This window comes from Schistocerca serialis, chromosome 1 (assembly GCF_023864345.2).
Source record: "Schistocerca serialis cubense isolate TAMUIC-IGC-003099 chromosome 1, iqSchSeri2.2, whole genome shotgun sequence".
NCBI classification, from domain to species: Eukaryota; Metazoa; Arthropoda; class Insecta; order Orthoptera; family Acrididae; genus Schistocerca; species Schistocerca serialis.
In genome coordinates this window covers 34,552,802-34,569,608 of record NC_064638.1, presented here as the reverse complement: position 1 = coordinate 34,569,608, position 16,807 = coordinate 34,552,802, and the positions used below count along the sequence as shown (strand labels likewise).

At 36.8% G+C, this 16,807-nt stretch overlaps 1 protein-coding gene across 1 annotated transcript in view; it reads left to right on the top strand.

Moving 5' to 3' along the window:
- The window catches only part of LOC126437111 (cytochrome P450 315a1, mitochondrial), a 157,259-nt gene extending 148,138 nt beyond the window's left edge, over positions 1-9,121 (top strand). Inside the window, exon 7 of the mRNA XM_050090696.1 lies at positions 8,687-9,121. Coding sequence (XP_049946653.1) covers positions 8,687-8,800 — 114 coding nt within the window. The 3' untranslated portion in view covers positions 8,801-9,121. The remainder of the gene's footprint in view (positions 1-8,686) is intronic.
- Positions 9,122-16,807: the final 7,686 nt, after the last annotated feature.

Below are 16,807 nucleotides of genomic sequence, written 5' to 3'. Positions count from 1 at the left end.
AGGATAAACTTTCGACACAGTATGGGATACATTTGCCTATAAATGGAATAAATATATTCTGAAACTAGCGTAAAGAGTAAATTAATAAAATTTTTAGACAGTTGGTACCTATTTTTACATGATGAATATATGTCTGATATGATAACTTATCAATTTTACTGATTGTGGAGTTATTTTCTTTTATTTTAAGAAACTCAGCAACCAGCTACTTTTCTATCTGTTTTTATTACTTCCAATACGCGTTTCGGTCTTCATCCATCTTCATCTACCGTATTACATGTTTGAGTCTTCAGTAAGTACATTGTTAGAACATGAACAGCTAATTGGATGGTGCAGCTATCCCACGCAAAAGAAGAGTTATGTTTAGCTCCTACACTTTGCGAGCTATATATCTGCCTTATACTGCTCGTTAGTTATACTTCTACTCTGCTTGTTCTTATTCCGATTTTCGTGTTTCCAGATGTGGCTCAAATATTTTTCCGGATGTATCTCGCACAAAAATAGCGCGGTATCCGTCATGTTACCGTCTGACATCTTTACTTACATCTGAAAATTATATCGATGATGAAAGCTATACTTTTGCTTACAGGTTCTCAAAGTACTGTTTCTAATTTTAGCTTCTCTATGACTAAAAATCCTGAAATTATTTAGCATGAGTATATTGCATTCTCTGTATAGTTATTAAATAAGTGTGATAGTGACTGTTTAGTTGCACTATATGGAGTACCATAAAAATAAAAACAATATAGAACACGTTGTCTTAAAGAATTAATACTACATATTTAAATCACAGTTGGTATGGCATTCTTGCAAATGTCACTACAACTGTAAATGTGTAATATTAGTTCTCTCATAAAAAAGGCGCTGTATTGTTTAATATTCAGCATGGTTTAATTAACCATTCACTGCAGCCCTTATTAAATAACTATACATAGCAGTCAGTATAATCATGATAAGCACTTTCAGTTGTATAGTCAAACACAAACTTAAACTAGAAATAGCAATTTCAGAATCTGTAAGTAAAACGTGACTGACCACAGACATAATTGTCGGATGTAAACAAAGATGTCAGCCTGCAGTATGGCGTATACTGCGCTGTTTTTTGATGCAACGTACAGATGAAAATGTGCTGGTTTCACGATGAGAGATACAAAAATCGGGACAACACCATTATACGACTTGCGAAGAATGGCTATTTTGTACAGGACAGCTGCAGAATACAAATTACTGTCGATGTTTAACGACGTACTTATTGAATTCAAATATATAATAGGCGAACTAATGATGGCTGAAAGCCCTAAGCCCGCATTGGCATAAATAAAAATATGTAAAAAGTGGCTGGCTGCTCTATTTCTTAAAATATTTAAAGTCTGATAATTGTGTGTATAACGGCATTACACCCAATCCTACAGCACTGCAAAAGGCTGGTGTTTCGGACTCAGGTAACAAAATAACACCCATATTCAGATTTCCGTGATCTTGTTCCCCATAGTGAGGAATCACGTATTTCAGTCTGCTTGAGAAAGGATGGAGATGTTTCTGGGAAGCGATGGTGGAAATTTTGTTTTGCATAGTACACTGTAATGGTCGCCTAGTCGTTGATATTGCTAATTGCTGTAATCGCACTATTTCATTCCCATTTACGGAGCTTGTTAGCACTTGATGTCTGGTTGGCGCCATTAAAATGCGTTGTAGTAATCGCTGCTGCTTGCTGGATCGCTGCTGTGTCTCGATGCTGATGCTGGCTCTAAATCTGGTTGTCTAGGGTTAAAAACATGAGGTCCCGTGTTTTTTATGTGCTTTGATGATAAAGAACGAGCGAAACCAACAAATATGTAACCTTCAAATATTTATTACTCTGGTGGCCATCTTAATTCCACTGTCCACCAAAGACCATGACACGACACAAAGTAGTACTTCCATTACATGATCTTTGCATTGTTTATCCACCTCAAACAATAACACACAAACACACTTTACCAAAGTGACATTCCGACTACCTCCTCGACCCTTCTTGCTGCTTGTATTTATAACATTGTCAAAGAACTACTAAAAAGAGATATAGTTTATAAGTCACATGTACATCTGTTATCATAATTTGTGCAGATAAGTTATTAATTTGCATCGAGTGACACAATTTAACATGTTATGAAAATGACAGACAGATTTGTTGACTTGACAGAATAATTCTCTGTTACAAAAAGGCCATTTTTTAGAAGTTTGCCAATTGACTTCTCTAATTTGCATAAATAAGTAAGTAACATGAATTATTAATTGGTTTTCGTCTAAAATAGGATTGATTACGTGAATACTGAGTGAAAACGCTCCTAGTGAACAAATAGGTTTCACTGGGTGATTTTTATTTAAGGAGATCCAAAATACCTAAGTTGGCCACTATTTTTCGTACTTCATATTAATTATTTAAGATAAACTTAGTGTTTTTACATGATGACATTTGCTGTATCAGTGATCAAGTGATATTAACTTTTGTGTGGGTCAGTTATTCAGTATGATTTAATGGGTTGACTGTTTATGGAGACATGTTGTGCAATCATTGTTAACATACACAATAATTTTTCTATAATCATAAATACTCGTTAAACTGGTTGAATTTGGAGGGTATCGCATACTTCGGTAAAGTAAAGCCTTTAATATGTTCTGTTACAATACCCCCCTCGGGTAATATCATTTACAGAATGTTAATGATATTAGCCGACTAGGACAAATGTGTCAAATGCTTAAAATTTGGAAAAGTACTACTTTAATAATGTTCTTTTTTTTTGTTTTACTATGCATAATGTGTATGTATACCATGACCGTTACACCGTTTAGTTATGTTGTTTCAAATGCACTTTGTGTTATGGCTCTCAGTATGACAGCATAATAAAAATATTTATTAATATATGAAAGTAAAAAAAACTTAATCTTTGCTCCCAGTGAGCCACATGGAAAATGATCAAAAACAGACACAAATATATCACATGCGATCTTAAGATATATAAAAAAATATATGTAAATTATTTCAAAGTCAGCTCTCATTGAGTCACAGAATAATCAAGATAATAGAAGGAACATAAATATATTACATAGATGGACAAGTCAGATGTCCATAGGAAAATATTGCAACTGTCTGCTCTTTTTGAGCCACATAAAGGAATGAAAAGAACATAATTAGAAGTATGGACATGATATATAAACACAAACACTAGAGAAGTCACATGTATGAATATAATATGCATTTAAAAAAAAGAAAATATTTAAAAAACTTGTCTCCCATTGAGACACAGTCAAGATAGTACAAGAACATATTAATACTAAAATTGGACACTTAAATTGGTCACAACATAACACAAACATCAAACTTGGTGAACATCTGATTAGCTGTAGAAAATTGTACACGAATCTTATGCCTAAGAAAACAATAGTAACAAAATGATGGGTCTTGCACAACAATTTTTACATTGTCTTTTATATTTGGTGCAAGTATGTCCCATATTCAACAATACAAACAGAAAGTAATAAATGTTTGTCACCTCTTTGGGTGCATGGTTAAACTTGCCCCTTGCAAGTAAAGAAGAAGATGTCTCCAAATGTAATATTCAATAGTGACAATAAAAATATAAAAACATTGTCTCAGAGATCTGGAACTTTTCCAGGGTCTGTAGGATGAGTGGTAGTTGCTATTTGACACACCCAGTAAAAATCTTTGCTGATAACATGCTTTATGGCAAATGGGTAAGTAACTGTATTCAAACAGGGAAATGTGCTTAATCATGTTTATATGGTTTCAATTCAGTGATGTTTCTTAATCCAAATAACCTTCTTAATCTGGGAAAGATAAGTCTATACGCATTAGGATGTGGGCTTTCTTTTATTTCAAATGGACAAATGTCAATGTTTACTTTAACATATGGACAACCTAGCTCAACATCTTTGTCTGTTTCAGCATTTTCAAACAATAGATCATTTTCAATTTCTTTAGCTCCTAAGTCTAATGTCTCTTTCCTATACTTAGACACATCCCTCTCTGTTTGCAATGCATTGACATTTACACATAAACCTTTGTTTTCATCTGTTCCTTTTAACACTGTGTTGTCACTTAACAAAGTACTGTTTTCACCCCATTTTTTATAAAGTCCACTACGGATTCTTGTCCACCATGTAGGATACAAGGTTGCACTTACCTTTGCTAATTCTTTCCAAAAGGCATCTTTGTTTATACAGTTTCCATAGTCATTCCACAAAACTTCTAAAAACTTTTCCCCTTTTTCTTGAAAACACACATTTACATTCCATCCCTTTATATTTTCTTTATTATTATTACCATTCTCATAGATTAGTGTTTCATAATTCCCAACAGGCAATAGCTTGTCCTCAGATACACATTCCCTAGTCTGCATTTCACTTAAATTAACCTCATTATTACCCATGTTTGTCACATCACTTACCTTTACTACATAATCACTTTTCAATTCTACAAATACTTTTATTTCTTCCTCCACACTCTCATCAATAACATCACTTGATTTAGGATCATTATTTAAATGTCCCTCTATTACTTCTTCCTCCTCCTCCACAACAACCCCATCTTCAGTTTCCCCCCTATGTATCTGAATCTCAGCAATTGAGCCTTTGGCTCCATTAAACACTTCGGCATCCCCCTTCTTATCAAATAAACCCCCCAAAATAGATTCTATTTGTGGTGTGTCTGACTTGTTATTAACACCAGTATCTTTTTCAGCCCAACTATGGAACTCTGCAATACCTTCAACTTCTGCACTTTCACTAACTACCTGTGCTTGAACACTGTTTTTATTAACTGTATCACTTTTACTCATAGTATCCCAAAACCTTTTATTAAATTCTAATTTATTCATTCTAACAACATCAGTATTTTCATGGTATTTACTCTTTACATTGTATCCTCTCCTTTTCCAGTTTCGGTTATATGTTGTCCTATCATAATATTGTCTAGCCCCAAAACTACGGACATCTAGTGGGACTGTCCACCGTTTCCCGGCTGGTTCCCTCGATCTGTCCATTTGTAGTTGTCGTTTTGTTCACTAGTTTCAACAAACCCCCTTCTATCTTGTTCTCTTCCCCAATACCTATTTCTATCATTCCTGTTATCTCTCCTCCATCCTCCCTCCTGTGTATTGTTTCTGAAATCATTTTCATATCTCCTATCTCCCCTATTTGGAGCATTATTTCCAGAATTTTCAAAGTCTCTCCTCCCATAATAATCTCTATTTACATTCCTGTTCCACCCCCCATACTGGTTGTTGTCAGAGCCAAATCTTTGGTTATTTTCTCTGTCCAAGGCCCTATCTAATCTATCTACAAATTTCAGGAACTCTTCGTTTGAATTGTCTGGTCCATGGACCAATTCCCACTGCAGTCTCTCTGGTAACCTTCTTTTTAAAACATCAATTTGTGTCATAACATCAAATGAGTTATTCAAATGAGCAAGTTTTTTCAATAGGTTTCTGCAAAATTTTTGCATTCCCCCTATTTTCCCTCTATACACTGGTCCATTTAGAAATTCTGACTTTAATCTGGCTTGTATGGATTGTGACCAAAATTTACAAATAAATTTAGCTTCAAACTCTTCAAAAGTATTCCAAGAATCATTATTCTCATTTGCCCAGGATAGGGCCTCCCCTTCTAGAAACCGTTTTACTAACTTAATTTTTATGTTATCTGACATTCCTACAACAAACATATCCTTACATTGGTGAATAAAGTCAATAGGGTGCAGATTTTCACCAGGAAAGTATTTCACTTGGATGTGCCCATACATTGTATTATGATTGTAAATCGTTTGTTTGGACATCAATGCGTCCTCCAATTGTGTATATTTAGTGTGTATCTTTTCTACTTTTGTATCTACATTAGTGGTATATAGGTTGTATTCTTGTTTAAGGTTTTCTGATGTTTTGTCTATTCTCTAATCTAATCTTTCAACTTCAGTATCTACTCTGTTGTAGGTGACAGCAATGCTGTCTGTTTAGCTTGTATATTTTCATTTAAACTTTCAACTTTAATTTGAAATTCTTTTCTGAAGTGTATCAGCTGTTCGCTAGTGTCCTTACTGAGGGTAGTTTTAATTTCCTCACACTTCTCATTGAGATGAGTAGTTAATAGATCAAAATTCAAACTTAACTTATCCAGTCTATCTGTGTTTTCTTTAAGTTTCAAACTTACTTGTTCACTCGATTGTTTAAGTTGCGAGCTTATTTGAGTTGCAAACTCTGCTAGCCACTCTGTTAAGTTTAATTGTTCACCATCCCCTGGTTCAATTTTTACATTTCCTACGATCTCATCACTCTCAGGTAGAGACATGTTAACTATAATTTTTTCTTTTTTTTAACGACAACAACAAAATACCTTGCTTTATGTAGCTATGCTATAATGTCGTGATCGGTGTTCTTGTTAGCTTTCTTCACATCTATACGGTTTTATCTTGATTGATGAATTCCATTGACAATCCAGACGTTAATCTTCCGAGCGGTGTGATGATAGTTATTCGTAATCGCACATACACACGTTTTTTTGTTTTTCACTTTGACATATCTTCACTGTTGCCACACTGCACAAACAAACTTTTTTTTTTTTTTTTGAAGTGCTAAGCACTTACGAAATTTATCGCTGCACTATTATCATCGATGCACTTAAAGATGCCGGACGAGCCCCCACTTTTGTAATGGTCGCCTAGTCGTTGATATTGCTAATTGCTGTAATCGCACTATTTCACTCCCATTTACGGAGCTTGTTAGCACTTGATGTCTGGTTGGCGGCATTAAAATGCGTTGTAGTAATCGCTGCTGCTTGCTGGATCGCTGCTGTGTCTCGATGCTGATGCTGGCTCTAAATCTGGTTGTCTAGGGTTAAAAACATGAGGTCCCGTGTTTTTTATGTGCTTTTGATGATAAAGAACGAGCGAAACCAACAAATATGTAACCTTCAAATATTTATTACTCTGGTGGCCATCTTAATTCCACTGTCCACCAAAGACCATGACACGACACAAAGTAGTACTTCCATTACATGATCTTTGCATTGTTTATCTACCTCAAACAATAACACACAAACACACTTTACCAAAGTGACATTCCGACTACCTCCTCGACCCTCCTTGCTGCTTGTATTTATAACATTGTCAAAGAACTACTAAAAAGAGATATAGTTTATAAGTCACATGTACATCTGTTATCATAATTTGTGCAGATAAGTTATTAATTTGCATCGAGTGACATAATTTAACATGTTATGAAAATGACAGATTTGTTGACAGAATAATTCTCTGTTACAAAAAGGCCATTTTTTAGAAGTTTGTCAATTGACTTCTCTAATTTGCATAAATAAGTAAGTAACATGAATTATTAATTGGTTTTCGTCTAAAATAGGATTGATTACGTGAATACTGAGTGAAAACGCTCCTAGTGAACAAATAGGTTTCACTGGGTGATTTTTATTTAAGGAGATCCAAAATACCTAAGTTGGCCACTATTTTTCGTACTTCATATTAATTATTTAAGATAAACTTAGTGTTTTTACATGATGACATTTGCTGTATCAGTGATCAAGTGATATTAACTTTTGTGTGGGTCAGTTATTCAGTATGATTTAATGGGTTGACTGTTTATGGAGACATGTTGTGCAATCATTGTTAACATACACAATAACTTTTCTATAATCATAAATACTCGTGAAACTGGTTGAATTTGGAGGGTATCGCATACTTCGGTAAAGTAAAGCCTTTAATATGTTCTGTTACAACACCAAGGTATCATGAAAGTCTTCCCATACCACATTGCCTTTCCCTTTATTTTGGTTCATTCATTCTGTTTCCTTCAGTTATCATTTAGCCTCGTTCATTTAAACAAGGTTCCACCGGGCGAGGTGGCGCAGTGGTTAGACACTGGACTCGCATTCGGGAGGACGACGGTTCAATCCCGCGTCCGGCCATCCTGATTTATGTTTTTCGTGATTTCCCTAAATCGCTCCAGGCAAATGCCGGGATGGTTGTTTTCAAAGGGCACGGCCGACTTCCCCGTCCTTCCCTAATCCGATGAGACCGATGACATCGCTATCTGGTCTCCTTCCCCAAAAACAACCAACCAACCAACCAACGAACCAACCAAAAATTCACCAACCACTTGGTGTGTCTAGGAAGCAAGACGACGGCTCAGAATTTATATGCGGTTACTGCTCTTTTCGCCAACACAGCCATTAGATGTAAAGTTGAACAGAATGAAATTTTCACTGTGCAGCAGTGTGTGCGATGATACGAAACTTCCTGGTAGAATAAAACTGTGTACAGGACCGAGACTAGAACTCTGGACATTTGCCTTTCTTCCAGGAGTGCTAGTTCTGCAAGGGCTGCAGGAGAGCTCCTGTGAAGGTTTGGAGGCAGGAGACGAGGTACAGCTGGAATTACAACTGTGAGGACCGGTCGTGGGTCGCGCTTTGGTAGCTCAGTTGGTAGAGCACTTGGCCGCGAAAGGCAAAGGTCCCGAGTTCGTGTCTCCGTCCTGCAAACAAGTTTAATCTATCAGGAAGTTTCAGATGCAAGAGTTATTGGACAGGCGATCTGTTTATAATCATATGGCACAGGTTAGCAGCACAAGTAATAAGGTGACCCACGCCCCCCACGGATCTGACAGTGGTCCTGCCTGCCTTTCAGATTACGAAGAGGTTCCGGCTGGAGCTGGCCGACGAGGAGGAGCCAGAGATGGTGATGAGGCTCGTCTCGGTTCCGTCGAAGCCCATCAGAGTGCGGCCGGTGCCCCGGCAGTGAGGCGGTGACGTCACGTCGCGGGACCTGCAGCAGAGAGATCAATCCGTGCGCCCGAGGCGGCCGGCCAACTCTTCATCCTTCATATGTACCTGCGTGTGTGAGAGCGATATGACGAGAGCGCTGACGCGTCCTAGTATGACGCTGTTTTTCCGGAAACAGGAAGCTGACCGACGAAATTACATACTACGATCTCAGTCGAAACCACATCCCTCTCGAGGACCTAATTATTTATTTTATGGATATCACCGTTGTACCTAATGTTCAATGTGTTACCATTGTAATTATACTCATGAATAAAAATCACGTCTAGTGTTCCATTTATTTAATGTAGTTTATCACCTATATTGTCACGAAGTGTTTGGGGTTCATCTTAATGTGCTATGTTCCTTGTTTTCTTTGGGTTTTCGTCTCTTTGTTTGTTGCCTTCTTCCGAAGTGTGTTATTACAGTTGGTACTCTACTCACATGGTCGATGCCTGTCAAAAAGCTTGTAGACATAGTTACAAGCTACCATCAGGAGCCATTTTTAAACTCCTGCTTTAAGAAACGTATTAATTTCCTTCTCAAAGATTTGGACAAAAGTTATATTTATATCTTTACTTAGTATGCGGAAGTATGAACTGAACTACAAATAACGTACATGAATTGCATTATTTCATAAATTAAATGCAGCTAAACAACCAAATCTACAGTTAATATCTAAACCTTCAATCCAGTCATGCCCTACCTCTGTCACTTTACGGAACTTTTCTAGATTTCCAGGGTAATCTCGTCTCTTACAGTTGCCTGCAGTGTATCTGATGGTCTGACGTACATTTACACAACCACATTAAGAAAATGAAACCTTCTCTCATCGGCGGAGGCTTTCTGCAGGGGTCTTATAATGGTCTATCATTCCTTATGGGCAACATTATTCCACGTTTCCGACCACTTCCTGCACCTGCCAACATCCAATTCTTGCAGCGATTCTGCCAATATGGCTAGTGGCTGCCTGCATTTTAATCGGTTCATTCTCAGTGCAGGCACATTAGAGTGCATTGGAAACTCAGAAATTTTAATAAATTTTTAGTGTTACTTAAGGAGGGTACTCTGTTTCCGAAGATCTGGTGCCACGATGTACTTCAGAGGTGGGAGCCAGTGAAGAAGAGTAGATCTAATACAACTTGTTTTGTTCTCATTGCTGGATTTAGCTGCGCATCGATTTTTATCATTTGAGAACTGCTGGAGCACAGTATTCGGCAGCAGTGTAGACGACTTCAAAGGATGAACACCGTAGTATTGTAGCTATTGCACTCGATGAGGTCCTACTCAGGTTTTGTATGATGTAATTGTGATTTGCTGCGATGGTTTCAATGTGTCCCTTCTACGACAAGGTACTACCAATAGTCACATCTAGGTATTTTGGAAAAAGTGGTGGAGGACTTCACCATTAAAGGTGTCAGGTAGTCTCGTATTGGTCATTCTGTTGTTAAGATCGAAGCAGCTGAATCCAGTCTTAGTTGCATTTGATTTTAACCTCCACACTGCCATGCACTGTACTCAGATCCACAGAGTGTATCCCTTCACCAGCTTCACTACTGAGTTGCCAAAGCCAAACCATCCGCGTAAATTAACTTCGTCATTCTCCATTTACATTATGTGAGTTGAACCAAAATGGGGCCAAAACTGAATCCTGGCGAACACTTATTAGGTTTCTTCTGTCTCTTTACTCAATTGCGGAGGACCACTTGCACGCATCTATCATGTGACATGTTGTTTACGTGCTTAATTGTGGTTTTGCATTGGAATAGTGCCTCCGTTTCTACCGTCTGGATTTTTTAAGTTTTTTTGAATCAGAAGTAAAATTTTCACGAAACAAGGTCACATCACACTGACGACAACAGGAGAATAATAAAATAATGAAAAACGTAAGCTTTAGCATTGGTGAGCTGTTGTAAAATTCTCCTGCTTCGTCTAGTATTTTGAACTGTTTAAATACCTGCTTTCTTTATGAAACTGAATCATCAGCTACGGAAGTCGATGGTGAAAAGTGGAAAAGCTTGCTAACACAGGACCGAGTCTTCCATTAGGTCTCAATGCAAAGAATGATTTTCATGATAATAGTAATAATGAATGGAGTTTGTTAACACAATAAACTGGAGGCTCCAATAATGCGTGCTGAAATTTGGATACGATAGCGCGCTTATAGCGCGCAATCTTTGTGTTGCGAAATAAATCACTTGAAACCAATTAACAACATACCTAAAAGTTTTACGATTTGTGAAGCATGTTGCTGGTTAAACTACTTGGAATAAATTTAGTTATTATTGCATTAGTAATTACCATAACAAATGATACAGAACTTTCTCATCTGGAAACAGTAAAATGAAGCAAAACAAGAGTGAGTCCTATATCAGTTTTTGCATTTTGAAACAATACAAGAACAGAAGTTCCATAGATAGCTGAGTATGCACAAGTGGTAAACTTCCTACAGTACAATTAAGTCTTTGACACTGAGTCATAATGATTTCTTATAATGCCCCCTTCGGTGGCGGGGACAATGTGTCTCAAAGATTTTGAAAGCGCCACTCAATCATGTTTCACTTGGTCGCATATCGTTGACATAATGAGAGTTGTTATGTAGCTATAGTTAGTGGAATATGAAGTTGTTTGGGTAAACAAGTATTTAGTTGTTGGTAATAATAGTTTTTATCCAAATAGTTTCAGACAGTTAATATGAAAGAATAGATTTCTTTGTAATGACATCCAGATATGCTGTATGATCATAATAGATTGCTTAAGCGATTAAAGAGAGGATCAGATGTCATGAATAGTATTAAAATCTGGAATTATAGCTGCTCTCAGGACTATTTAAGTAAATATTTGCCACCCCATTTGGAAACCTAAGAAAACTGCGTCAGGGCCGTCAAATGTTAACACTTTACAGAATCAAAAATCTTATCGATTGTTAAACAATGAGAATGGTACAGAATAGATTACAGATACTAATTCTAATGGCTCCTGATAATTTATCGTAATGTAGCGCTCAGCAAAATTAACGCTTACTATGAGTTTTACAGTTTCTGTATATACAGTTCAAATTCCTCAAAACTTTAAGTTGATGTGATTAACAATATGTATATACATAAGCCTTTAGTTAATGTCCTCATTATTACTTTCGTTTTCCATAGTTTCTCACAGACAGCATCATATGAACAACATATAATATACAAGCACAGTGATATGATGATTGCAGAGTATCAGATGTCATGAATAGTATTAAAATCTGGAATTATAGCTGCTCTCAGGACTATTTAAGTAAATATTTACCACCCCATTTGGAAACCTAAGAAAACTGCATCGGGGCCGTCAAATGTTAACACTTTACAGAATCAAAAATCTTATCGAGTGTTAAACAATGAGAATGGTACAGAATAGATTGCAGATACTAATTCTAACGGCTCCTGATAATTTATCGTAATGTAGCGCTCAGCAAAATTAACGCTTACTATGAGTTTTACAGTTTCTGTTTATACAGCTCAAATTCCTCAAAACTTTAAGTTGATGTGATTAACAATATGTATATACATAAGCCTTTAGTTAATGTCCTCATTATTACTTTCGTTTTCCATAGTTTCTCACAGACAGCATCATATGAACAACATATAATATACAAGCACAGTGATATCGCAGCTTGTGTTTCATAATCGTGCCAGAATCAGGAGATGCTGATGGTGGAGGTAGTGAATGGTTTTGCTGGTGATGACAAGGTACAATGGACCCATTGACATGCTGTAGGCGGCGTTGTCAGTTATTTTGGAGAACCAACACTGTAGTCAGTAATCGGACAGAGGCTGAGTCATGTCACCACAATTTGCATACGTCATGATGCCATCAGATAAACCTTCATTATCGTTTTACACGCAACAGTTTTAGAATAGAATTACACCTATGACTTGCATGGATTATACTCAAAGAAAATACTTTGTTACCGTCCGAGTAACACAGAAATGATTAAGAATAAATGAAATACATTAAATGGATCCATGCCCCTATGGGGGATCTTTCTTTGTATTTCATGTACAGAGCATCACTCAGTATCCTGATTTAAAGTGCATAGAGTCAAAATGAATTCTGTATTTAATGTGCACAACGTACACTGTGTCAGTGATTCTGAAATATACAGTTCAAATCAGTTCAAATCAATAATGACCACATGCAGAGCATTTCACAGTGACACTGAGGTTGGGCCCATGGCACACGAAACGGTTAGTCAGACCAGTGCGTCTCGGTGCCAGTTGTGCATCAAGCATGTGAGTTCTCTTGCATGTATACGTAAAATCATGCCACGCGAACGAAACTTCATCATCTTGTTTTACCCCAGAAGTGGATAGAAGACTGCTGAGTCCAGCTCTGGTAAGTGCAGCATCATAGATATTGCATTAGCGTTTTAGTTTTTGCTGTCCATTCCAACATATCATGATGCAGGGCTAGTTTGACTGTGCCTCAACTTTTCACCATAAGTGTTCATCAGTTTTCCATACCTTCACCACATACTCATTAACACAACAGTTTTTTAGAAGCTGCGTTCTCTTTATCACAGTTTATCAGTAAACATTATTTACAGTACATGCATTGTATCAAATCCACACATGTCCATAATTTTAGTAAAGCAAAATATTGGTTAAATGTTTACAGAACAAATTGTATTAATCCAGTAGGAATTATATCTACGCACCATTATAGAAATAAGTCTGCAGTCAACAAAATCTTTTTTCTTTTTATAGTTTTCGACAAATTTCGTAACATCTTAACATGCTCCATGAACCAGCAATAGGTCAGAACAACATCGTCTATTCATAGGAGAAAATCAACCTCTTTGTGTTAATCCAAAATTACACGCGAAAATCAGTAAAATACAGAGAAATAACAAAAGAAACACGCACAAATGTCAGCAGAGTGCTTACTTAGTACTTGTGAGGTTCCAGGACAAACGCAATTATTCATGCTTTGAATGCTGTTAATCTTTCATTTCATTTGTACCCAAGCACTGGAAAAAACATAATAAATATTACTTTCAGCTAAATATTTAATACAACATAATATACCATTTGCACAATGAATACATAATATATATATATATATATATATATATATATATATATATATATGTATATTTGCGTGTGTGTGTGTTCTTGCTTTTATTTACAGACACTAGCATACTAATCTCAAGGAGGGTAGCATCACAACATATAGCTTCTGTTTATCAGAAGGTGCTGTCCATTTTGTACATTTACTAAGAATAAAATGTCTTTTGCACTCACATATCTAATAACCACTATTTACAAATACATTTCAGCTAGTGTTTCAGTGGAACAGGCAGTGTAAGGCCTAGTAATCAGTTTATTTGACATATACCACTAGTTTAGTTAATAGTCAAATTTTTTTCTCTGCAATAAATGCTTAAGCACCAATAGTATGACTCACATAGCTTTGTTTCAATCTGTATAGATACCATGGCTGCATATATCTCCAAACATTTCTACAAAAATCACTTATTAGGTGAGTTGATAAATGATATTCAATAGTTCATGTGTACACAAGAACTTGATTTAATATGTTAATAACACCAATTATCCATGTAGATACTTTTAAGATATTGGTGGGCACACAATCCCTTAATTTTGTTGGTTTTAGGATAAACTACCAAGAAGTTTCTTTCATATGAAATCCTGTCTGTTTTCTGAGGAACTATGTAGAACTGTTGCCACTTACAATTCCTTTTGTGTAGAAGTGAAGATTTCAGGTGAGTTTCTTTGTGTTTGCCATAATTTCTTATAAGTGCCGCTCTATGTATCCATGGGATGGAGTATGTAGGTGTTCTGACAGTATATTTCATGGGGCTGAACTTCAATGTGATATTCATACATACTAATAACATCTAGTTTTTGACCAAATAAACCTATACATATTTTAAAAGCAATTTCTTTAATTCTGCCTGTTGTAAGGTAACAATGGTTGTAGCCTCTATAATCTTATCCTTTATCTGATTTTCATTATTCTGAATCAGGCTTCAGTGGGGAGGTGTAGTATCAGTGTATGCAGCTTCCGTCTTAATCAACTTCACTCTTAAGCCTTGGCAGCATTTTCCATGCTCAGGCTCTGTTATTATAAAGTCAAGTACAATATTTTTGCCATCAGTGTTCAGAAAGCGTTTGCCTGAGGAGAAGTCGATCAGTGCATCCTTCTTCATTAAGAACTCTATGCTGAAAATGTATTCTACAGTCAACCCACTTACGATTGGAAATGGGCATAAGATTCCTCCATTCCTATTATAACTTCCACCTGTTTCTGCATTTTGGTGTTTCGTGATTTGATACCAGTAGCTCCAATAATCTTAGAATTCTGTACTAGGAAAGTCAGTAAACTAGTGATCTTCCAAATCTTACTAAATAAACTGGCCAACAATACATTCTCCATAGCACCCATGTCCAGAACAGTTATAGTTGGTACATTCCCTATGATAACATGCCTAACAATTTCTTTACTATGATCATGGCATTTGTAGTAGTTAATTCATCTTTAGCATCAATGTCATTGTGGTATCATAATAAATTTACTGAGCTGCATACTTTGTCTCCACTTTACCCCATGATTTGGTATGTATTTATTGTTGTGGGGTGCGACTCTTCCACCACCTCAAAAACATTTGCAGAGGTACTTTCTGATCGATAGTTTGCCTCAATCGCACTGTTTTGTACTTGTCCTTTTTGCAACTGTTTTTTGCTTACTTTCAGCTTGTTGTACTTTCCATGGCGTGAATAACATTGATTGTCACTGTCATAGCCTTGCTATTGTCCTACTCTAACGATGGTAACCGGTTTGGTACCTGTACCATCCCTCCTTGTGTTAACAAAATTTGGTGGGCTGTGGTCGGCATGCTGAGCACTGTCTGGTGGAGGCATTGTCTGCTGCATCATAGGATTGATGCGATAGTCTTTTGATATGCTGCGACCATAAAATCGCATTCGCGGCAGAGAAGATTGAGCTGTGCAACCGTTGTTACTACTATTACTATTAATCACACTGCTAGTAAGCACTTGAAATAGTTCCATATTGAACAAGCAATCACTTAATTAAACTTATTGTAAAGAAGGTGGTGCCCCCACCCCGTAGGATATATCCTTGGCTGGCAGACCTGCAGACTTGTATCATTTTCATCATTTCTATGTATTTTACCAGGTGCTGTAGCACTAATATTTTCACTACTGATTGTATGGGCAGACGGTGGTGTATCAAATACTGTTTCCTTAATATTGGAAAACTCTGGTCGTGCACTACTAATCTGTGACATATCACTTCCTTGCTACTATAGTAAATATTTACTCAGTCTTAATTTTGTTCAATTCTGTCTTTCGTACTTCTTGTGAAGTGCCTTTTTGAGACAACACCTCACTGGCATATTGTTGCATAACACCTCTTAGTTCTGAATTTAACTTTTCATTTATTTTTATGTCTGTGCTAGAAATCCACTGCGAAAACTCTTTACAGAAACTTCCTCTTTTTGCATCAGATTGTTCACTGACTTTAGCTTCCTGTTCTGATGTAAAATGATGAGCCTTTTCGTTCAGTTTACGAACAGGTTCTTGCTACAGGGCTTGTTCGTCAGTGAATTGGTTTATCACATCAGGAACGCCCTGGTGTGTAGTTTTTAGTTCTGTGGTTTCAGTAGTCGGGGCATCCTACTGCGCCAACAAACTTATCAGTTTGGACGACACCTCGTTTTGCATGGTTAACATTTAGTTTCTTTCATAAGGATAATCGGCCAAAAGTTGTTTTTTCTCGTTTCTCTCAAACTACGATATGCACTGCATTAACTGGAACTCGGCTGGATTTCCTCGACCTCAGCGACTGATTCAGTTTCGCGAGCTGAGGCTGCAGTCTTCTCAACGGCGGCATCAGTGAATTTGCTATTACCGGCTTTCGATTCTACCTCGTCTCATGTTTCAGCTCCCATTTTTGTGAATTT